The following is a 24,493-nucleotide window of genomic DNA, read 5'->3' on the forward strand; positions in this document are numbered from 1 at the left end:
GCCGAGGAGCCGAGTGACGTGCCAGTGAGAAGCCGGGACTCATGCAAACAAAAAAGCCAGGAGCAAGGATTCCGGAAAGTAAAATTCTATATCAGACAATAAATTCAAAGGTAAGACTGTTTTGCTCACCCGGTGAAAGGCATAGTAGGTTTTTTCCTGTAGTTCAGGATTCCCTCTTTATGTTTCTATGCCTTTCTCAGATAATGCGGGTTAAGAGTGAAAGACTTCGGTCCATCCAATTCAAGGTCAAGACCGGTTAAGAGAGCTACGCTTCCTGGGCCCAAAGCAGTGCAGTCTTTCCTGGCCAAATCAAGGATTTGGGGCTTCTTGCTACGCTACAACACTATAGAAATCCATTTTTCTTAGTAATATATATGAATAGAAAGATAGATCCATCCATCTATCCTATCCGAGATCTAATCGGCGGAAAGAAGCACTGGCTAGTGCAAAAAACACAGTAGAATCACGCAACCCCGCCAGCAGCAGAGGGGGTTCGATTCTGGTTCTATATAGTCTAACCCTGAAAAGAGAAGACTCATCGTTTTTAGCCTGGTCCAGGTGTGGGAGATCTTTACCATATAGTATAGTAGCCCTGCCCTTCTGACAAGAGCAGTTACGCCTTTTCCTAAAGCCCTTACTAAACCACCGTTCAGGATCTCCCTACTCGTATGTAGGAGGAGCTTTCGGAAAAGGGTAGCCTTGTGTGTAAGCGTAAATTTCAGGAATCTGATTCAAGATTACTTGGATTATTCTTATCCGTGCTTTCTTTCGTGGAAGTCTCACCTATCAAGGAAGTATGGCCGATGCTGCTTGCCGACGGCCCTTCGTTTACTTCTCTGGAAAATAGTACCTATAATCACATGAAAACCATGTTTGCATGTGTTAGCTAGCCTCATATCTTTCTCAATGTCCGGACATCTATCCAATGCCTTCCTGCTTTCCAGCCTTTCACTTCCCGACAGCTCTGTGGAGCTTTTCGGGTCGAAAAAAATGAAATAAAAAAAGATTATGATGTCAGTATCAGGGCTCAAGTGATTCACCGAAGCCCTTTGATTGATCCAGCCTTTTCTTCGCTTCTTCAGCCGCGGGAAGGCTTGGTTCTGAGGATTGGCCTCTTGCTAGCTAATTTACCGAGTAAGTTAGTAAGTGATTGAGGGCTACCTCTGCCCAACTCTTACCATAGGCTGGCTTCGACAGATTATTAATTCGACTCTAGGGACTCCTAGCAATCGCGAGCAAAGCTCGACACTGCTAGCGAATCCACATTCTTTGGAAACGAAAGACCGATTGAGAATCTCGAGAACCTAAACAAAAATGCATTCCTACCGAGACACGCAAACTCCCATCGTGGTTGATCAAATTTGATAGATTCGCCCCCGGAAGCGGGTAGGTAGGGCTGGGTGAGAAATGGTTCCCTCTTGCCAATAAACTTTCCCCGGCCTTCGATTAACCTTACTCATAAAGGGTCTTACGGTCGGGAGAACTACCTAACTAAAGAAAAATAGTGTTCTTTCTAAGAGTAGGCGTGGAGAGCTTTTTGCGGGGAAACTTGCAAGTACAGTTTGGGGGGAGGCGGGCAAACAAAAAAGGGGAACTCAGTCAATAGATTGGATAGATCCAGCGGGCCTTCTTGCATGAAACATAATCATCTGAGCATATAAAATTATGATAGATTTGTACCCCATTCATGTTCATATGCATTAATCAATCACTTGTCTTTTTTCAGATATTTTATGCACTATTACCACATTTACTTCGTAAGCATATCAAGTGAAACAAGTTTCATGATTTTTCATAAAAAAACATTATTTTACTTTAAATATCATTATAATGCACTGAGGCTTAAATTCATCGTGTTACCCATAAAAAACATTTTAAGGCCCTAATAGATGAGACTTAAACCCAATATCTTATCATCATAATACATAGAGACTTTAATCCAATATATTATCCTTTAAATGCAATGATACTTGAATCTATCGTCTTATTCATAATAAAATTTAAAAAATACTATCGGTTCCGATAATAATATATTTCTTGCAACTTCAATCAAAATTTAAGTGGACTTATTATTATTATTCACTTTCTTGAGACATATCCAAAGAAAGTAGTAGCTGCATCACTATTTTACTAGAGCACACATATAATCAAGCTCAACGAACACCTATTAGATATAATATATAATAATAATAATTCTCATCTTATGAAAAGGATATCATCCTTGGCCCATAGAATAATAATGAGGGTTGGAGTTTCATAAAATCAATCAATTATTCCTAAAAAAGAATTATATCAATTCAGAATCTAGTTCGTCCATTGAGTTATTGATGTTGTTTCTAATAATTTTAACTAACTTAAAAAAAACGCTAAGTAATGTCAAACAATACTTGCAAGAAAAATATATAATTAAAGTTCATATATAGCTAATTCATGTACATCAATATTAATAGGTCAAGAACCATATCTTAAAGCTATAAAGCTATAAAATCGATATTAATTTAATTACGTTTGGTATAACGTAAACTATTATTAATGAATTTACAATGCATATTCATGTTTTAATAAGAAAAAAATGACTTGATCCCAATCCGACCCTCACTAGAATTTCTAATTTTTCTATATAACACAATAACTATATATATTTATTTTATAACAATAATTATTTATATTATACTTTATACTTACTATAATAAAGGGCTAGAACTGCAGCAGGCTTATTTGGTACTTCAGAGCGCAGCGTTCAATAATACGGTGCATTACATCGCCTTCATCAGATTTGTTTGGTTCGTCTCTTTTTATCTCTTCTCAGGTATGTATGTATCTCCTTCTCTGTGCTCTGCTTTTGGGTTGATCTCGAGCTGTGTTTTTTTCGTTTAATGTCGCCTTTTGGGCCAATTTATCTCTTTTCTGTGCGATTTGGCGTCTTTGGATGTGTATGTGTGTTTGTTTGAACTAAATTTGGGGCTTTTTGGTTCTTTCGGCGATTTGTAATTTTGAGGCCCTTGAAGCACTGCTTTGGTGGCTCTAGGGTTGAGCCTCCTTGTTGATAAAAGTACTTTGTCAATTCAATGTCAATGTTTCCATTAATGATGAAGTTTTGTGGGGATTCTACATCATATAAGGCCAGTTACTGAATTCAATTTCTAATTTTTAACCATCTTAATTCGAGCACCGGAACATCAATTTTTAAAAAATAAATGTAAAGGAAAAAACTTAAACTTATTGGTGACTTGGGTGTAGTAGAGAAGATAAGTGTTACTTGTAACTTGGAAGCATACTTAAATTTTCAACTCTTTTTATAAGTTTAAGATGGATTGAAGGTATTATATGTGGACTTTACTTTGTGAGTTGTGAAGTTGTTCAGGTTCGAGTCCTTTTAAAGTTTATTTTGGTTAACTCTGTATACTTGCATTAATGATGCAGGAAATTGCGGTGATAAAGGAAACTGAGAACATGACTGACGATAGAAGAGTTCACCCAGATTGTCGGAATGTTTCGAACCCTTATCATGAATGCAGTGAATATTGCTTCAAAATAATAGCGGAAGTAAAGAAGCAAATGAGCAAAGCTGAAGCAGGTAAAAACTGAATTTTAAGTTGCAACCCTGGAGTACTTTGACATTTTTTGGCACTAGCAATTCAATTCATATCACAAAAGTTGAACCATTTGACTCTAGTTGTTTGCACTTACCCAAAGATCAAAAAACAAAGCAAACAACAACAACAATTAACAATACAAAAAAATTAAATAGAAAATGTTGTCTTCTTTTTTGTTTGTCTTTTTTTGTTGCGTAGTCAAAGCTTATTTAACCTTTGGTTGAAGATACCGATGGGTATTGTTTCACTTGCCATTCTGTGTTCATGGGTTTAATGGATTGGAGATTAGGTTCACTAAAGGGGTCCTTGGTATTACTAGGTTTTTTCCCTTGCAGACAACTGTGGTATAATGATTTGACATCCAAGTGTATATTCAGACTGTTGCAGCTTTAAAGGAGTTGTAGTAGAGCAATCAAAGAAAACGTTATATCGGAGAGAGTGACCAAGCAATCTTTGCTAGTTATAGATGGAAAAGTGAGAGCACAAGGTGTTAGCTGATTGAGAGACATATATAGTTGTGTTGTCTCCTGCATCACTGTGATCAAAATAGTTGGTAACTGGTAATTAAGTAAGTGAGGTGTTGGAAAATATGGCTGTCATGTCAATAGTACAATTATCAGTATGGAGTAGACATGGTGGTACAGTATGTATTGGAGCTGAAAACCACCTTCAGAAAACTTGAGATATATTCCTGCCGAACAGAAAAGTAAGAATTAAGAAAGGTAATTGGTGGTTTGTTGAAGAACTCTACCCGACTTGCCCCTAAAATATTCTATCCTTACACTATTCATGCCTATTACACAAGCCTATCTTTTTCTACTCATACTAGGGGCAACCTAATCTCGCAACCACTTTTCTTTCAATATATCCTCCCAAGTTTTAGTAATAGGATTGGTGCAAATATTTGTTGGTAGAAAATAAAACCACTATCATATTACCTAGATTATAGTTAAGTTAGTATAAAATAAATGATGTATAGTTCAAGATTAAGGCAAGTTCTTTTAATAAAACCTTATGCTACCCGTATCTTTGTGGGTGTAAAATTTCATTTTCCCTACTTTCCTATCTATCAACTTTCTCTTCCCATGTGGGCAGGGTCAAATTTATGTATCTACAATTAACCATAGGGAAGGGCGAAGCTTGGGATCCTGTTTTCCACACCTTGGAGCTTCATGAATTTGAGACTTGTGGATGCAAAATCCTTACATACTTCTAGTGCCTGAAATACAGATTTGCCTGTCAGACATGTCTGCAGTACAGGGGAGTGGGGAAAAGTAATTAATGGTGTCAATAGTAGTTCATGGGACGGGGAATAGTACATTATTTGTGAATGTTGTATTGGGACATCATGTAAAGTGTGATCAGTTTTTTGTGTTAATGCCATTGACATTGAGTAGATAAATGAGGATCTATATATGCTGAAGTGGAGCTTTATCATGTCAGCAAGAGACAAGATACTACACTGCACTGGTTAAGCCACACACTTCATTTAGGTTGCACTTATATGTGGTCAATGCTTAGCTAACATATGAAATCTAATGGTATGAGGTTGTTAAGAACCTCCTCACTTAACTAATGCCAAAATTCCTTGGCTTTATTTTAGCTTTTATTGATTGGGCTTTGAGTTTTTGATTTTCAGAAAGCTAGCAAAGAGTTGTGGAAGTAGTATCGTCATGCCCCAAATCTGGATGGGGCAAACAAGTACCATATGAACATATATGCTATGCAGATTATCTATGCAAGGTGTTATATCAAAGAACTATATATTGATGACTACTGATAAGGATTATGCATGCCTATAACAAGGCATGACCAACTGATACAAAAGACAACACTATAGTGTCCATGTAGCCTCTAAAAGAGTAAGAAACTTGTTGATAAAAAAAAGAGTAAGAAACTTTGCAACTCTCTAGCAGTCGGGATAGGGCCTCACCATACCCATACTTAACAAATATATACAACAAAATAGAATACTAATCCAATCCTTTATCCCTTTCATTTAATATAGGCTACATTTAGAAGTAGCTCAATCAAGTAGGAAGTCGAAATAAATAACTTAACTAAGTAGATAGTCCAAACACTTAGGACGTTTACGGTAGTAGGTGAAGCACATAGCTCAAGCAAGCAAGTGACTTTATCCCATATTCATTTGTATTTGCAAGTCTCATTCCCTCAAACTATATTCTTCACTTTAGTATAGTTGAATAGTTAGACTTTGACTCGAATTTAGCCTCACTTTCACATATTTAAATAAATTTCTGACGTTAACTTAGTCGCACATATGTTGAAAGGTATAGGGTATTATAATAATTTGCTAGTATGATAAGCTCTTGCCTGTTAAACCTCTCTTCTGCCCACGATGAGCCCAACAATGGCTCTTTCCATCACGTGGCTTGAACCCCCAATCTTATGGTAGGAGGTGAAAGGTCTTTACTACTATGCTGTACCGCTATTTCTTTTATAACCATGGTGTGCATGTCAACTTGTGCGCATTTCATATAATTCCACGAAGTACTTGCTACCTCCCACCAACACAAGTATCAGGTAACCTATATACCAAGACTTGGACATATAAAAAGAAATTACCTAATGTTTTTGCCTCTATTGGAATTTGAACCTGAGACGTCATGATTTTCAACCATTTTATTGACCACTAGCCACACCCTTGGGATGCCTATACCTCTATTATCATCTTTTAAGCGTTACTTGCATTGGTTGCAGGAAGAAAACTATACTTAAATCAAAGATATGAGTATTTCAAGCATGATTTGTTGGAGATGCTAACATGTTAGGCTTAACTAGTAAAGCTCACATAAGTGTTTCCTCAAGCATTTCCGTTTGCTAGCACTTTTGTTTCTAAGGAGAGCTAATGCCTAATGTTTGCTCCCGTAGAATGGCAAATTTGTTGTTCTTTCCTGGCCTGACCTTCTTTATGCGGTATCAGGTGTATTGCAAGCTAATACTATTGATGTTCATCGCTCCTCGGTTGTGAGTTCCGATGGGGGCGAAGGTGCACCTGATGAAAGGGATGTTGTTGAAAGTCACAGTGATGCAGATGATCAGGCTGATGGAGAGGATAATATGGGACAAGACTCCACGAATCTCACAGGGAGGAAGAAGAAGTTATTTGAATTGAGGTTAAAAATGGTAATTGCAAATCTGATTCTTTTCTGTTCATTTAGAAATCAATGCTATAATTCTGTTGACTTCTCTATTTATTACTCCATCCTTTTCAATTTGTTTGTCTTGCTTTCCTTTTTAAAGCTATTTAAAAAGAATGTCACTTTCTATATTTAGCAACTCTTTACACTCAAATTTAAGCCATAAGATTCAAATGGCATTTTGGTACACTACATAAATATTTTGTTCAAGACCACAAGATTCAAAGCCCTCTTTATTTTCTTTAATTCCGTGCTGAATCAAATTAAGCCAAACACATTGATATGGAGGGAATATTTCGTTTTCTTCTTTTTCTCAAAAAAATATTTCATTTTCTTGTTTTCTTTTCTTCTTTCTAGTATCTTCTATCAAATTATTTATATTCTAGCTTGTGGAATTTTATGCAGAATGAGGCAAGAAAAGCTAATCAATCTGCAATGGTAGCAGAGAAGAAAAAAACAGAAGCTCCACCAGAGTCTAGGGGAATGTCCAAGCAAAAATGGATTGAGGAGAGGAAGAAGAAAATTGGGAAGTTGTTGGATGCCAATGGGTTAGATATGAGCAAGGCATATATGCTAGATACACAAGAGTCTGCAGAGGTTAAGTACAAGAAGTGGGAGAAGGAGCCTGCTCCAGCTGGTTGGGATGGTACGACTTATTTTTCATCACTGTTCTATTTCCAGACCCCTACCCCCACCCCTCCACCAAAAAACAGAGAAAAGAAAAAACTTTACATGATTACTAAAGCTCTCAGATATAGCATGAAATGTGTCTCTGAGAAAAGCTCGCTTTGTTTCGTCCAAAAGAATCATCGTCTCCTTAGCTAATAATAAGTTTTAAAGGGTTCAATACTCTAGCCTTAGCTGCTCAGTGAGATTTATGTGTGATTCTCCGCTTCCTTTAAAATGGTCAATGAGGAAGTAAATTCTTGACCATCATGATTCGTTGGTATCAACTCTTAAAAGAAATGACAGTGTATAGGGTTTTAGAAATGCACATTAAGCTGTGCCTGAGTTTTTGGTATGCTTCAACTACTTAAGAGTGTTTATAGACTTAATAGTATGACGTAGAGAAGGAATTTGACATGGGAAAGCTAAATTGATGTGTTCACTGTGTAACAGAAAAGTATTATTTAGCAAAATGATGGATTACATAAGAACGGGAGACCAGTTGGAGTAGGATTTCAAAAGAACTATGTTTTAGAATATATCTCCACATAAGGGACAAATCAACTACAGTTTGGTGGAATGTGTCCTGATTTACACTTTTACTTTAGGAGGATAACGAAATTAGTGTGTATCTATTTCTAGAAATTTCAGCTTGGTAAACCGATTTGTATTTTGATCTTACAACTACTATGCCTCAATCCCAAGCTAGTTGAGGTCAGTTGTATGATTCATCAATATCATAAATGCTCTGTTTGTCCATAGTATTTCAATACTCCCTACTTGAGCATTATCTAATGCTAGGGGTTCTCTAATATATTATAGTGGTTACATCTCTAAAATACTAAATACTAGTCCTCTAGTTGGTATCGTCTGTACGGATTTTCAACTTGCACTATTTTCTAACTTTTTGCTAGGTCTACCAAAATTTTGTGATATTTTAGATCTTTTGTGATAAATGATAATTTCCTTGCATGTGGTTATAGACCTACCTCCTATTTTAACACCTTCAATCATCATGTTGTCTCATCTAAGAACCGGTGCATTCAGAAGCCTATGTAACACGTTGCGAAACCATCTCAAGCGACATTCTCTTATTTTATCCGTTATATGTGCTACTTGTCCCATCTAATGGAGGGATGTGTTCATTTCTGATCTTAGTTAATCTCTGTAAGACTGCACATCCATTTTAACATTCCCATTCTTGTGACACTCAATTTGTCGATTTGTTGGGCTGTAGAAGCCCAACATTCACTCTGATATAACATTATTGGTATTGTAGTTGTTTTATAGAAGCCTTTCACTTTGGTAGATATCTTCCTAGCACATTACACTCCTGCTGCACTCCTCCATATCAGCCATCCTACTTTAATCCTATGTGGAACATCTTCATCTATCATTTTATTCTATTGGAACATTGAGCCTAGAGGTCTAAACGGTCTAGGTACCTCAATTCATCCTATCTGACATCAATGCATGCTGAGATTTAATGTGTCTAATTGGAAAAGGTTTACATTTTTATGGTTGTGGACGTTGTGATGTTGCAACTGGGAATTAGTTGGACTCCTTCAATTGAATTAAATTATAATATTCTATCATTTTCAAATTTTCTTTATGGATATTTTTATAGAGCTATGTTGGGAGAAGTTATAATCATCTGTGACTATGACTGTCTATTCTGGCAAAAATTCTCATGTATTTGCCCACCTTGGATTATCTAGCTTGAATTTAAGGTAGAAAAATGAACTCCGGTTTTCTGGGTATTGATTGTGCAATTTGTATTGTCATGCACAGAATTTTCGAACTGCTAGCCCGTAAGGGAAAGCTAGAATTCTTTTCAATTTCCTGTCATATGCTTCTGTAGAGCAGTAGTAAATATATGATATATTTCTGAGCTTGCAGTGAGACATGGTAAAAGTATCCGATTTTCTTATAGTTCAATCCCTTGTTTAGAAAATATTGTCGACCTTCATTGATGATCCTTTTTTTTTCCCTGGCACTTCAGAAGTTTTGGATTGTGATGCAGATGTATATGGTGAAGCTGATCTGATTTCCTTACCTATGTTATTTGTCATTTTTCAGTTTTTAATCAGAAGACGCTATACGATGCATACAAGAAGCGCACAAAGAATGTTGCTGTTGATGTAGATGAGTACAATAGAATGAAGGAAGCTGACCCAGAATTTTATCGAGAAGCTTCTAGTCTACAGTATGGGAAGGTAAGCTTCAGCCATGATACTTAGCTTTGTTTGTTTTTATTAATTTCAGACTTCAGAAAATAGGCTACCCTACACTGACATCTTTCACTTGTACAGGCACCAAAATTATCAGACGACAAGATAGAGAGGATGGTGAAGGAGCTCAAGGACAGGGACGAGAAGCGCCAATCATTTAGTCGGAGGAGAAAGTTCCATGAAGAGAAAGACATTGACTCTATTAATGATCGTAACGAGCACTTCAATAAAAAGATTGAGCGTGCCTTTGGAAAATACACCTTGGAGATCAAGAATAACCTTGAGAGAGGAACTGCTTTGCCTGATTGAGGTATTAACATGCCATGTCAGTGTGTGTTTTTCTGTATCCTAGAGCAGTCTTGTGATGGGGATGCACCTTGATCTGTTGCTTTCCTGTATCATGATTTCAGTTAATGTCAATTTCTCTCTCTCAACCTGATGCAAATGCTTGGTGGAGGTTGATTATGGTTCATCTTATAAACCTCATTATTAGCAAGAAACTTTTTTATTATTGACAACAAAAATGTAAATATCTAATATCCTTTCCCCTCCCTAAATGAAAAGGTTTGAATAGGGAAATGATCTATTAAAGGTATGGGCTTTTCTTTTGTGACTGTGATAAGATTATTACTGGCCATTTGATAAATAAGCAGATGCTGACAGAAGGATTCTCATTCTTAGCAATTTATGCATCCAAATGAGGTGCTTAAATATGCTTTGCAGAGAGGGTCAGGTGATGTAGAGTGTGATTTTTTAATGGTTTGGCTACAATCTGCACAAAGTTCTCTCGTGAATGGTGAGTTGTGTACGTAGAAAGGGATCCCTTTTATCACCTCGTATTAAAGCTGTCAAAATGGGTTGACCCAATTCAATCCAACCCAACCCTAATGGGCTAGAGAGTTAAATGAGTTGGGACGGGCTGATCCTTTTAATTAAAGGGTCTATAAAATAGCAGCTCAACCCAGCCCTAAGCGGGCCACGGGTTGGCCCTTCAACCAAAAAATGAACAATATTACTCTCTTAGAAAGAGTATCGAACGTTGACATCTATGAACACGACATCAATGCATACAAATTTTCATTTATGAATAACACACTTCGGTGAATACTTACAAAAATACATTTATGAATCACACACTTCAGTGAATACTTACAAAGATGCATAATAGTCAACGTAAGATTTAACGGAAAAATGTTGATCATTCCACCATTCCTCTCACAAAAAACTAGTTAGTTTAAAAGACTTGATTTTTTATTTTAAAAAATATTTATTGATAAAAACTTTACAAATAAAACACTACTAAAAATATATATAAAAAATATTTTTAAATATTCGTAGCCCACGGGCTGGCCTATGAGGCTTGCGAGTTGGGTCTATGAGGCTAGTGGGTCAAATGAGGCAGTGCTAAGAAGTTTCGTTCCTAAATGGGTCAAAAAAATTAAGCCCAATTCCACTTAATTCAAGGGTTGGGTTGGGCCAGCGTAGCGGGTCAAGCCCATTTTGATAGCTCTACCTCGTATATGTTGGGTTAAATCATTTCTGGGCTTTGGTTATGCATTTTTGGTTTTGCTATTACTGAAGCTATTGCCTTGTAGGGTGCTGGTGTCAACTGGTTTTCCAACCTATTGCAAAATCCTTTTCTTGACAATAGTTAATAAGAGGTTCACCCATGACTAAGATGTCGATGTAGTTCTTGTAGGCAGGGACTGGAGAAATGGACTAGTTTGAGTGTTGAATCATCTACAAGCATTACGTTCAACATCTGCAAATTGAGTGAAACTAACCATGATCTCTGTGCCACACCATGGGGGCATAGAACACATTTTATTTTCACTTTCTTGCAAAACTATTAAATGACTGACATATGGTACCATTTTATTATAATATCCAAATTTGAATCAACGTTTTTTTATTTCTTAACCCTTTCAAAATAGTGGCATATACTCTACCTTATTCAGATACTATCGGTAGGATTACACTTGTTATATTGTTGTGGTATGACTCTAGTCTTAAATTATCCAAAATGAAAAAGGAGAAAAGTNTTAGAAAGAGTATCTAAGAGTATCGAACGTTGACGTCTATGAACACGACATCAATGCATACAAATGTTCATTTATGAATAACACACTTCAGTGAATACTTACAAAAATACATTTATGAATCACACACTTCGGTGAATAGTTACAAAGATACATAATAGTCAACGTAAGATATAACGGAAAAATGTTGATCATTCCGCCATTCCTCTCACAAAAAACTAGCTAGTTTAAAAGACTTGATTTTTTATTTTTAAAAATATTTATTGATAAAAACTTTACAAATAAAACACTACTAAAAATATATATAAAAAATATTTTTCAATATTCGTAGCCCACGGGCTGGCCTTGAGGCTTGCGAGTTTGGCCTATGAGGCTAGTGGACCAAATGAGGTTGTGCTAAAAAGCTTCGTTCCTAAATGGGCCAAAAAAATTAGGCCCAATCCCACTTAATTCAAGGGTTGGGTTGGGCCGGCATAACGGGTCAAGCCCATTTTGATAGCTCTACCTCGTATATGTTGGGTTAAATCATTTCTGGGCTTTGGTTATGCATTTTTGGTTTTGCTATTACTGAAGCTATTGCCTTGTAGGGTGCTGGTGTCAACTGGTTTTCCAACCTATTGCAAAATCCTTTTCTTGACAATAGTTAATAAGAGGTTCACCCATGACTAAGATGTCGATGTAGTTCTTGTAGGCAGGGACTGGAGAAATGGACTAGTTTGAGTGTTGAATCATCTACAAGCATTACGTTCAACATCTGCAAATTGAGTGAAACTAACCATGATCTCTGTGCCACACCATGGGGGCATAGAACACATTTTATTTTCACTTTCTTGCAAAACTATTAAATGACTGACATATGGTACCATTTTATTATAATATCCAAATTTGAATCAACGTTTTTTTATTTCTTAACCTTTTCAAAATAATGGTACAATCTGCATATACTTTACTATCAGTAGGATTACACTGTTATATTGTTGTGGTATGACTCAAGTCTTAAAAAGGAGAAAAGTTATCACTAAACTAACTTGCTGTGGTACTGCCAATTCTGTTTTGATGATACAAAATAAAGCAAATGGCTTTATGCTGAGTTAGAAAAAGATAATGGGGACCTACAATTGTTTAGGTTTTTGGTCCTTCCATGTGAATCCACAGTAAAGGCACTTCTCGATTTTAGCACCCTTCCCACTTCACATGACAAGTGTGCCTTTTTTGGTCTCTCTATAAATAAAATAAATTCTCCCATCTCTCTTTTTTCTTCTTTCTTTACTACTCTATCCGTTCATTTTATTTCAAAAATATTTATTCGTTATTTTTAATATAGGAAAAAGAGTCAAAATTATCTTTGAATTATGCAAAATAAATTACTTATACCTTCCGTTACATTTGAGATTAAAAATGTTCCTGTCGTTATAGAGACCGTCTACAAATATTCTTAAGCATTAACAACTCTAATTTTTAATGACGTAATAAGTCACGTGAGATTAGTTTCTTCATCTAAGCGTTGCCAATTAAGATTTATTAAGTATAAAAAGATGACAAGTCAAACTAATTCATATAAAATGATAGAGTGAATTTATTTTTTGAAGTTTGGAAATTCAAAGTGAAGAGAGGGAGTATGATTTTTAACCTTTTCATTACCGTTGGTTGCTTTTCGTTGATTTAGTCGTATTGTTTGTCTTCAAGTCAAAAAGAGTTGATGCATGCACTTGTCATGCCAACCCTGCAATAATTTTACAGACTCACCAAAGGTAGACCCATATGCATAGAAGAGCATCTTTGTTTTCTTTAGAAGACACGTGGCACCCACCATTCATGTGGAAAATGGTCTCAAACATCAATAAAAAAAGTTTTTGAGTATCTAAAGGGGTTGAAAGAAGCTCTTTAAATGATTCCATTAAGTGGGTACTACATAGATGCCCACTATTCAATTCCCACCAAAAAACAAAAGTTTACCTATAATTCAATTTTGCGAAAATGTTCGATAGAAAATACAGTATATTAGTGACGGAATCAAAAAATTTAACTTGAGCAGTTCAAAATTTTGCAAAAATGTTCGATAGAAAATACAGTATATTAGTGATGGAATCAAAAAATTTAACTTAAGCAGTTCAAAATTTGGATGAACCCCTAACTACAAGTTGGCTCCGTCCTAATATTAATATAATTAGTGTTTTACTAGATATACATGCTCTTATATTATTTGCTCTATATATGTCTCTTCACTCTTTAATACAATAGTGGACATGAAATGTATTTAGCACTTTGTCATGAAATGAGTTCAAAAGATTTTACTTTTTTATAAAATGGTTGTTACATATTGAGGTTTTCATGTAAGATTTAGTAGACAAGGTAAGGTACCTATACTAGTGGAAAATAACAAGTTTTGAATCCTAACATTGATGGAAAATAACAAATATCCGATAAAGAGTGCTTCCGATGATGGAAATAACAAATAACCGATAAGGTATTTTGAGTGCTGAATAACATGAAACCTTTAAATTTATTAGGGGGGTTTTAATTTCACAAGAGAGTAGAATTTGAAAGAGAAAAAAACTAGCTTTAAAGATGAAACTGTACCAAACGAACAAAATAAAAAGGTTCATACATTAATTGATTAATCCTCATACACAAAATCAAACAATTAAACAAGAAAAATTTGAACTTGTGAATGAAATTTCTCTTCTCTTCTTCTCTGGTTATGAGGCACTTGCTTAGTTGGTTTGGTTGCTGCGGAAAGATCCCAAAGCTTTTACAGCTCCAGCTCTCAATACAAACTGATGGTATATTGCTGCTGCCATTGCTCCCACCATTGGTCCGACCCAGAAAATCCACTGCACGAGTAATAATTGTTATACAGTCTCCCAAAGATAATAATAACGTTAAATCTGTCGTAAATTAGTAAAAACTTACTTGGTCATCCCAGATTTTTTCGTGGCCGTAAATGACTGCAGCTCCAAAGCTCCTAGCTGGGTTAATACCAGTTCCAGTAACGGGGATGGTAGCCAAATGAACCATGAAAACAGCAAATCCAATTGGAAGAGGAGCCAAAACCTTCATGTCCAAATTAAATTCTTCGTGTTAGTATTGAAAAGAACAAAAAACAGAGCATACCACTGCACCACTATACTTTAGTGAACCAACAGTTTTTGTCGTCTATTTCAGATTTACTAGACCCAAAAACAGAGCAAACAGGGAAGTTATTACTATTCGACAACATATTTATATTTGCCGTCTATATATGAATTTGAAACTTTTCTTGTGAGAGGGTAACTACTTACAGGGACGTGGGAATCGCGAGCGCTTCTTTTTGGGTCAGTAGCAGAGAAGACGGTGTAAACAAGCACAAAAGTTCCAATAATTTCAGCACCCAAAGCAGTTCCTTTGCTGTAACCAGGTTGCACAAAGTTAGCACCTCCGCCTTCTGTGTTGTAGTAATGCTTCATGAACAACTTAACGAAACCAACACCACAAATAGCACCAAGTGACTGTGCAATTATGTAAGCAACTGCTCTTATCAATGACACTTTCCTTGCCAAGAACAACCCAAATGTCACCGCCGGGTTAATATGACCACCTTCAACAACAACAAAAAAGTAGTTCCGTTACTTCTTTTTCTCTTTACTTTACAAAGAGGACAGAGATCTAGAACCCATAACTATTTTTGAAATTATGGATTCAAAACTAAACATTTCTTGAAATTTTAGTGATTTTAGACACATATTAATGATTCATGCCAAAAACATCAGACTCAGTTGGACCCATGAACTATATACATCACCCACCTCCAGGTAGGGACGGAGCTACAGTTCTGCTTACAAGTTCATCAAAACCCACTAATTTTACCTCAAACTTTGTATTTGTGTTAAAAATTTCATACCTATGAACTCAAAATACAAAGTTAGCTCAAATCAAAATTCGAAAGTTGTAGTTTTACCAGAAATTCCAGCAGTACAGTAAACAAGAACGAAGATCATGCCACCAAAAGCCCACGCAATTCCAAGAATCCCAACACCATCACATTGGTCGAGAGCGTTGAGTTTCTTGTGGCCGATAACAGTAGCAACGGTGACATAAAGGAAGAGAAGGGTGGCGATGAATTCAGCTATAACAGCTCTGTAAAAAGACCATTTGGTAAGCTCAGCCATGTCAAGAAGAGGAGCTGGAGGAGGGTCAACATAATCCTTTCCATGATGATGAGCTTGTCCTTCTTCAATTATGTCCTTCGACATTTTTTTTAGAAGTTTGGCAGTGAAAGAAACAGAGCTTTTTTGAGTTTTTGGTTTTTGAGTGAGTGAGGAAGATGATGAATTTGTGCTAGCTTTTAAGGGGATAAGGAAAGGGTATTTAAGGAAATTTAACTGAGTAAACAACGATATATTCCTGTCAACAAGATAATCATAATTAAGCAAATAATAATAATGGTTATTTAATTCAAATTCTAGTTGTTTCTAGCTAATTGTTGTCTTCACTTGAGTTTCCTTTAACTGACATTTTTTTTTTATTAATCAAATGCTTAATTAACAAATTTGTTAAATTTAATTACAATACTAAGTAAAATGCATTGTATTAGAATGATTTTATATGTGTACTATTTTATATAGGTGGTGTAGGGCTTAAATGCAGTTCCATTTAACTTATGAATTTTTTTGTTAAAATAAATTTTATTAGATATATTTAATCATATCAAAGGAAAAATACTAGGTAATTAAATAAACTATAAGAAAACATGCAGAAAAATTAATCATTCTTTTCAGCCGTAATATGAATAGGCATTTCATTCATCACTTTATTTACTAAATTAACTCATTTTGATATGTTTAAATTTAAGAAAATACTCCTTAATAACCCATATATATATTAGTTTAATTTATTTTGATTCGCTTGAATTCAACTCGTCTTACTTGACATCCTACTTTTGACCTACTTCATTGATCTTTAAAATCATGTTGTTATGTGTCTAATGATTTCTAATTATTGTTGTTATGCTAGAGTATTCTTTACTTCTTTATCTTTATATATCAATCATATACATATAGACCACAAGTTTTTGTTCTTAACTTGTAACTATACCCTATAAGAATTCAAAAGTATATTTCTTTAATCTCAATTTATGTGATATTTTTTGTTTCTTGATAGTCAAACAATTTAAATTTGGTCGACAATTTACACATGAAATCTTTAAATTTTTTTAAATAAATTTATATATTTATAAACTACGTAAAAAGTATTATAAGTCACAATAATTAACAATTTATGTATGAAAGTTTTATAATCAAATATAAACTTGTTTGAATCTCGAAATTCAAAAAGTGTCACATAAATTGAAATGGAGGGATAAATATTAGCACCAATTTAGAGGGGTAGAGGGTAAGGGCGTAGGGGGTAGTTGAGGGTGGGTGGGAGAAAGAGAGACAGCAAGGCCATGTGAGGCTAATCATCTGTTGATCCTTTACTCACTACTGAGTTGTTTGTGGGTACTTCTGTCTTCACCCTTAAAAAAACCACCCTAATCCCTAGTGCTCTTTTCCTGTCCACCCCGACCTCTCTAACGGTTACAATTACTTTATTTTATTTTTCAATATAAATATGTGTAATATATCTTTTATTCTTTATTGAAAATTTAGTGTTGTTTTGATGGGACGTATAAAAATTGTGTTAAATATAATGCATTGATTTGATAATGTTAATATTAGTTTTAGTTTGTTTGCATTAGTAGTGTTGATTACTTGTATTAGTTATATTGAAATTATTTTTTATGTAGTATTTGATTTGATGTATTAAAGATAATATGTATTGTATAATTTTTTTTGTTATCCTCTACAACTACTATAGAAAAAATGTTGAGAAGGTTTTGAATGACAATTGTGTTTCTAATCACATTAATGCATTATGCATATATTAGAACTCCTTGCATGACCGATACCTTGAAATACTAATTATACATAGCTTAATACTAAATAAAATGAACAAATAAGTTGAAGAAGTATACCAAATAAAACACTAGCAATTCACTATACTAAACATACATTATTATTTTTCTAATGCACTCTATCAAATGACCTTTTAATTTCAAATCAAACCAGGTACCAAACACTGTAATGAAATAAAAAATTTCCTTCATTTTTAACTAAAAGTTTTGAGTTGTGTTTTAAAAATTAAAAATTTCTTCAAACCTCTAGTAAGAATCATTAGAATCTCACATAATAGACTTTCTGCAACTTGAATTCGAATTAATTGAGACAATATATTTTTAAATATCTTGATAGTTTTACTCAAATATAAGTATTTTTAAAAGACATGTTATAAAACTCCCAAATTAATTTTAAACAAACTAATTAACATCTACTGCCAAAATTTTCCTTAAAGCAAAAGAAGATATGGAGTCTAATCTACAAAATTTAGAACCAAATAATTCATAATTTGACTTGTAAGGATTTGTTCCTTAATATTTAGTCTAAATGGCTTAATCCAAAATCAAGAAATTCATGGAAAAATTGACTCTTCCAATATCAAAACATTAACGTAAAAGTAAAACATTTTTAAGTTGTTGGTAAGAGTTCTTCATGTTCATCAATGTACAATTTCTATAGCTTTTAGTCCAACTCTTTAGTGCAATGTTGGTCCTCCAAACTCCCATTTCTAAATAAGAGTAATAGAATAAATTCTTTCTAAATTAGAAAATAAATTAATTTAAACAATTTTTTATTATAATAATAATATATTCACTGTAATCCTACAATTATAAGGTTTGACGAGATAGGACTTACCCAATTTATATCCATCTCTATAGGATAGAGATGTTATTTTCGTTTCGATAAACATTGACTCGAAAAAAAAGTTTGCCAAACAATATTATTAAAAAAATATGACAACACAATAACAAATATACAAAACAAATGAAGGGTCAAAAATGCCCTTAACCTATTAGAAATGGTTCAAAAATGCCCTCCTTCCACCTATTGGTTTAAAAATGCCCTCAACATTGAAAAATAAAATAAAAAATGTAATTTCTAAATAATTCTACCAATAAGAAAAATAGGAGAGGACGGTAGTCCTTCCTCTCCCTCAAAAACTCCAACAAGATTCAAATATATCTACACTAATCTCCTATTTTAATTCTCGACCGTAAATCTCAAAAGTAACACAGTCTTTATATATAATCTATAAAAATGAACGATAGTTGCGTCCTAGTTAAGGAAAGTGTAAAGTAAAGCTGAAAATTACGTGAAGGTGGTAGTGGGATCAGGATGTTTTTGTATGAAAATCAATTTTGTCCATCCCTTTACCTTTTCTAAAATAATTTTAATTTTAATTAAATTGTGTTCTTTTTAATTATTATATCTATAGTTGTACAAACGTGGATAGACAAAGCAAATTTGCTGTCCTTATCTGGAATTAATTAATTGTGTAGCATAAGGAATATATTTATTTGAATGTAGATACTTAAAAAGGAAACTATTTAATTTATTCTTATTGTGATTGGCTGTAGTATTTTGATCAATCATCATTATTATAATTGAAATGACACATCTACATCCTTGTGGATCATATAGGAACTCATTAATTTTTTTTTTAATGATAATCTTAGGTGTCTTAATATATTAAGATTTACAATTAACTAAGTAATGACAAATTCAGTCAGTCAACTTGTGGTAAAAAAGAAAAAAATAACTTTATTGGAATGTGAAAACAAACAATTTATCGTGTGGCTCGAAATTGAATTTTGTTCATTTGTTTGGTTAGATAAGTTGTTATAAGTTAGGGTTAAAAACAGTACAGTACCGTTACACATTCTTTAGAAGCTGCAAATTCTCAACTTTCCTTTTTTCTTTTTGTCCTTCCTTTCATTTTTGTAAAAGTTAAGTTGGAGATACTGATCTAACATATTGAAGAGCGTAAAGTGGAGTCTGAATTGAGGAGGGTAAAGTGTACGCAAATGTTACCTTACTTCAAAGATATATAAATTGTTTTTGATAACACCCTTGGCTCAAGAACAACACTGAATGGAAAAAAAATCAATTTATTTTGAAATAAAAAGGATATTATAGATTTTTTAAATTTTTGACCAAATTTTCTGATCATTTAGCATTACTCTATATGTTCCATAAAGAGGAGCCTGAACGAAAGAGGATAAAGTGTACACAAATATTACTTTACCTCAAAGATAGAGAAATTATTTTTAACTATACCCTTGGTTCAAGAAAACACAACCCAAAACAACTCAAAAAAGAAGTAACACTAACAATATTATATATATAGTGAGAAAATAATATGATAATCGAATAATAAAAATAAAAGAATAAAAAACTATGCAAGAATACTATAACTATTAGTATGAATATATATTAAGTTAATGTATTTTTATCTATCATAATTTGTGTCCTCCGCATGTTCCACAAATTATACGATATTGATACTTCTTTTTAAAAAAAAGTATACTAATAAAAAATAGGTCCATTATGTAATAGACTTATCAAAAAGAAGCATGTGAAACACAGCTGGCAAATAGTTTTATCTAACCCCACAAACTCCTCCTACTTTTTTATCTTTCTCACCAAACTTTTATCCCTTTTGCCAAACGTTGCAAATGAGGACGCTATTTGTTTTTTTGAACAATTTTTGCAATGTTTTATGTCTCTTCAATTTGATTTGAGGGTTGTGAACTTTAAATACAACCATAAATAATAACATATTTAGTATAATTTTATACGAAAAATTGAAAAGAAAAAGATATATACAAATATTATTATTATTATTTTTGTTAGATAGAGATTATTTTTGATAAATTCTCCGCTCAAAAAAGCTATTATAATAAAAACAGAATAGACCAGAAACAAAACAACAAAAGAGTTCAATAAGCAAAAACAGACAAAATTATGTTAAAATTGAAAAAAAAGATACTTGTAAATACTACTTAAAACTACTAAATAAAAAATAAAAAGAGGATTGATTGCCTACCACTTTTCCATCTTAATTTGTGATTTCCAAATTATTTAGGATTGTGAAGTTTAATATATCATGGTAAAAGTAAAATTATTATTAGCTTGGTCATTTTCATGATAAAACACAATTTATAGTTAGTTTCTTTTAGAGTAATATTTAAAAGATTATTGTCTCATTGATATGTTGTCTTTTAGCTGAGAATTTAATTTTTAGAGTAAGAATGGACCATTCATTATTGCAATTTTCATACCGTTGTACCAAATCCGTCAGGTCTCTTACCCGTGATTTTGAACATTGCATTAATTAATACCATATTTGTACTCTACCTATAGGCTATAAAATTAAACTTTCAAAAATTTTTATCTTAAATATATCATAATATTATCATAAGGGGTCTTTTGGTTATTTGAGATTATAATTCAAGAATTATAACCAAATAAAATCACGCAAAAATAGTGCCATTTTATGAGTAGCAGAAATTTCTAGAAAAGTAATTGGCTTATATCCTAAAAAAAATAAAAATTGAATTTGGTGGAGCCAAATACAAGATTCTGGTAGACGTATCCAGGGAGTTGTTTCACAGAACCAAATAAAGACAGCGACACGTAACCGGCTTATCTAGAGGGGTTCAGTTGGTTCACGTGAATTTATGTTTTTTCATCTAGATTATATATATTACTGTTATATTTTTTTAAAAAATATTTAAATAGAAAGGCGTGAATTCACATTAAAAGTAACATATAATAATACGATGATGATTGGGTGCACTTCTCTAATCAAAGATAGAAATTTAAATCTTATATCTATCTTATTTTTGTTAATAGCACCCCTCCAAGTGGTTATCGGTAACACTTTTGACATTTCACTCAATTTTTCTTTTCTTTTTTTGCTTTAAATTTAACGGTTCGGTGCTAAGAATGTAAATGCCAAATCAATCAAATTTATATCTAATAGTGCACCCATCATTTCAATCTATGATAAATTTGGTAATTATTTAATTTATTAAATATTTATTTTAGACTATACAATCACATTTTTTAATTTTTATTTAATTAAACTATATCATATAAATTGAAATAACGAAACATTTCGAGAGGGTTCTTTTAGCCGTTGGAAAAATAGAAAGAAATTTTTTTAATTGGTCGATATATTGAATGCAGCGAATTTGTGGCCGTGAGGGAAGTGACGGCAAACCCACCTAATTCGCCTTCTTACAGAAAGCGATCCAACATCACATGCTGTTTGGATCCCATCTTTATTACACTATCCAATTTAGAGGGCGGATATGTTATGGTATTGAAAATTTCGATTCGATAATTTTAATTTGTGAAAATATCATATTATATTAATAATTATTAAATTATTTTGATATGATTTAGTATTTTATAATATGATAAATAGATTTATATAATAGAGAATTATGATTTCATATTTTTATGAGATATGTTAATTGTTTTTTTCGTTCATTTTTATTTGTCTATTATATTAAAAATAGTTGTCCAATAATATTTGTTCAATTTGTAAAATCAAGAGATAATTTATCATCTTGTGTCTATACTATTCAATATCTAATACTCACTATGTCCAATAATATTTATCCACTATTGACTTGACACACCTCTTAAGAAACTACTATAATTTATAAATACAATGTCTTGAAAAATGTAATAGAGAAATTACTATAATTATTGATAATGGTAAATTAGGGACTAAGAGTGAAATTATCCATTGATTTCATAAAGTGCACAAGTATTGTTGAACATCCCAAAATAGTATAGTGGACAACTATTATTAGGCGGAGGGAGTACATTTCTCAAAGCATCTATAATAAATTAAATATATTCAAAGGGTAATGTAATAACATAACTCTTTATTATTTATTGTTTCTTAAGGCGTGTGCCAAATCAATACTCTATGTCCCTAATTACTTGTCCACTTCTTCTTTTTAGTTGTCCTTAATTACTTGTCCATTTTGACAAATCAAAGAATGACAATTTTTTTCTTATTATACCCTCAATTAATTACTTTGAAAAAAGGTAAAATTTATTGAAAATTTTAAGTTTTTAATTCATCCACTTCGTAATCAATAGGAGTAAAATAGTAAATTCACTATGTCAATAATTATTTTTTTAATATGTATGTCAATTCAAAAGTGGACAAGTAATTATCGACAGAGAAAATAGTGAACAACTATTATTGGACATAGAGGGTATATAGTACTAATACTTTATGTTTATACAAATATTCATTCATTAATCAGTGACACAAAAAATATATTTCAATCAAAATAAAGTACACCAAAATGTCAGTAAAAATCAATACAATATTCGGTATTTCAATAAAATTATTTTTACCAATATCGGATAATATATCAAGTACCAAAAAAAATTTGTAATATGCATCAGATGTCACAATATTATAATCCCAATATCAGAAAATCCAAATTTGACATATAATTTGATATGTACCTACCATTCACACTCTTAATAATCTAATACGTAACATCCTTTAGTTAGATTCGGACTACTCTTTTTCTAAACTTAACAAAATTACAAAAAAAGTAATCAGAAACTTTATAACTCTAGTGACAATGCCACTCCACCAGGAAGGTTATATCGGTAAAATTTTACATACTTTAAAGAGGGCACTTGGCCATGAAAAATTAAATAATTTTTACTTTTTTTGAAATTTTTTGAGTTGAAGTTGAAATTGTGTTTAATCCTAAGCTTGACAAAGAATATTTAGAATTCATTTTGACTCTTTCCAAATAATTGTTTTTTAAAAAAATCACCTTTTTAAGACGTTTGGTAAATTTAAGATAAAATTTGGATATCAGTTATTTAAGATAATAATTTAAAAATGTGATACACAAGCACATCAAATCAGAGTTTAAAGTTTATAGATTTGAGATTTAAATTCCTCTATTAACTAGATTTGAAATTATTAATTTATACATATTTAATGAATATTTAAAAATAAACATAAAATTTGGATCAAATTATTGAATTTGGACGAACTGTAACAAAAGTTTCAACTCTGTGACTGATGGAGTATTATTTTGATAAATTTTTCTGAACTAAATTAGACTACGATAGCCTAGATTTAAATGTGTGTTCCTACTTCCTTATAAAATATGTTAGTGAATTAGCTTTAAATTGATATCCTCATAAATATGATTCGTTTAATTTGTCTCTAATTCCCTTTTCAGTATAATAAATATGTGTTAAAACTGTTGACATCGACATCCATTAATGTTATCAAAAAAGAAAACAAAAACATGAATAATAAGAAAGTGAAATTGTTAGATTTCTAGCAATATTATAATTTTATTCACCATAATAGCAGGATATTTGGGAGAGATTGAACGGTATGGCAACACTGCAAGAAGTCACTAAAATTCAAACTCGAGACACAACAGTTTTACAACGAGTCAAGATTTGCATTATGGGGTATCAAAATATAAACAATAAACACATGAAAAAAATCTATAAAATAAATTTTACTAGTGAAAGCAAAATATAGTTACATTTTAACTCACGAGATACATAATAATAAATAAAGTATGTGTCATTTTAGTTGTTTAAAAATAAAAACAATTGCCGCAATCAAAAAGTATTACTACTATTATGTTTGCTAGTAGGGATGAAACACTCAAACTCATAACCTTTGGAAATTTTGACAACTCCTTAATCATTGCGCTAAACTTTCAGACGAGAACCAATATGGGTGTCAAGCAGGTATAGGGTAGCTCCGCTCTGGCACAAGAACCAATATGGTAAAGCTGGTAAATCGACAAAGCGGATTTAGAATTTGAAATTTGTGAATTTCTACAGCGATCTCAACTTAATTCTACA

General features: G+C 32.7%; 2 protein-coding genes across 2 annotated transcripts; one reads left to right on the forward strand and one right to left on the reverse strand.

The window, feature by feature from the left end:
• The first annotated feature begins 2,712 nt into the window (after positions 1–2,712).
• Positions 2,713–10,272, forward strand: LOC125865198 (uncharacterized). Its single transcript, XM_049545401.1, has 6 exons — positions 2,713–2,809; positions 3,424–3,577; positions 6,541–6,743; positions 7,163–7,403; positions 9,503–9,639; positions 9,736–10,272. The coding sequence occupies exons 2-6, from the start codon at positions 3,454–3,456 to the stop codon at positions 9,961–9,963; spliced, it is 933 nt and encodes a 310-aa protein (XP_049401358.1). The 5' UTR covers positions 2,713–2,809; positions 3,424–3,453; the 3' UTR covers positions 9,964–10,272.
• A 4,010-nt stretch (positions 10,273–14,282) lies between these two features.
• LOC125865199 (aquaporin PIP2-7-like) lies at positions 14,283–16,007 on the reverse strand. The gene is made up of 4 exons (XM_049545402.1): positions 15,631–16,007; positions 14,975–15,270; positions 14,607–14,747; positions 14,283–14,527 (listed from the first exon to the last, which is right to left on the reverse strand). The coding sequence occupies exons 1-4, from the start codon at positions 15,923–15,925 to the stop codon at positions 14,408–14,410; spliced, it is 852 nt and encodes a 283-aa protein (XP_049401359.1). The 5' UTR covers positions 15,926–16,007; the 3' UTR covers positions 14,283–14,407.
• Between the last annotated feature and the right edge of the window lie 8,486 nt (positions 16,008–24,493).

Source organism: Solanum stenotomum, chromosome 5, assembly GCF_019186545.1.
Source record: "Solanum stenotomum isolate F172 chromosome 5, ASM1918654v1, whole genome shotgun sequence".
Classification (NCBI taxonomy): Eukaryota; Viridiplantae; Streptophyta; class Magnoliopsida; order Solanales; family Solanaceae; genus Solanum; species Solanum stenotomum.

Excerpts from the sequence above, each read along its gene's own strand:
- LOC125865198 (XM_049545401.1), top strand. The coding sequence starts at position 3,454 with ATGACTGACGATAGAAGAGTTCACCCAGATTGTCGGAATGTTTCGAAC. Across the intron at positions 6,744-7,162 it reads TTGAATTGAGGTTAAAAATG|AATGAGGCAAGAAAAGCTAA; the intron begins GTAATTGCAAAT and ends AATTTTATGCAG. Across the intron at positions 7,404-9,502 it reads TGCTCCAGCTGGTTGGGATG|TTTTTAATCAGAAGACGCTA; the intron begins GTACGACTTATT and ends GTCATTTTTCAG.
- LOC125865199 (XM_049545402.1), bottom strand. The coding sequence starts at position 15,925 with ATGTCGAAGGACATAATTGAAGAAGGACAAGCTCATCATCATGGAAAG. Across the intron at positions 15,271-15,630 it reads CTGTACTGCTGGAATTTCTG|GTGGTCATATTAACCCGGCG; the intron begins GTAAAACTACAA and ends TTGTTGTTGAAG. Across the intron at positions 14,528-14,606 it reads AAAAAATCTGGGATGACCAA|TGGATTTTCTGGGTCGGACC; the intron begins GTAAGTTTTTAC and ends TTACTCGTGCAG.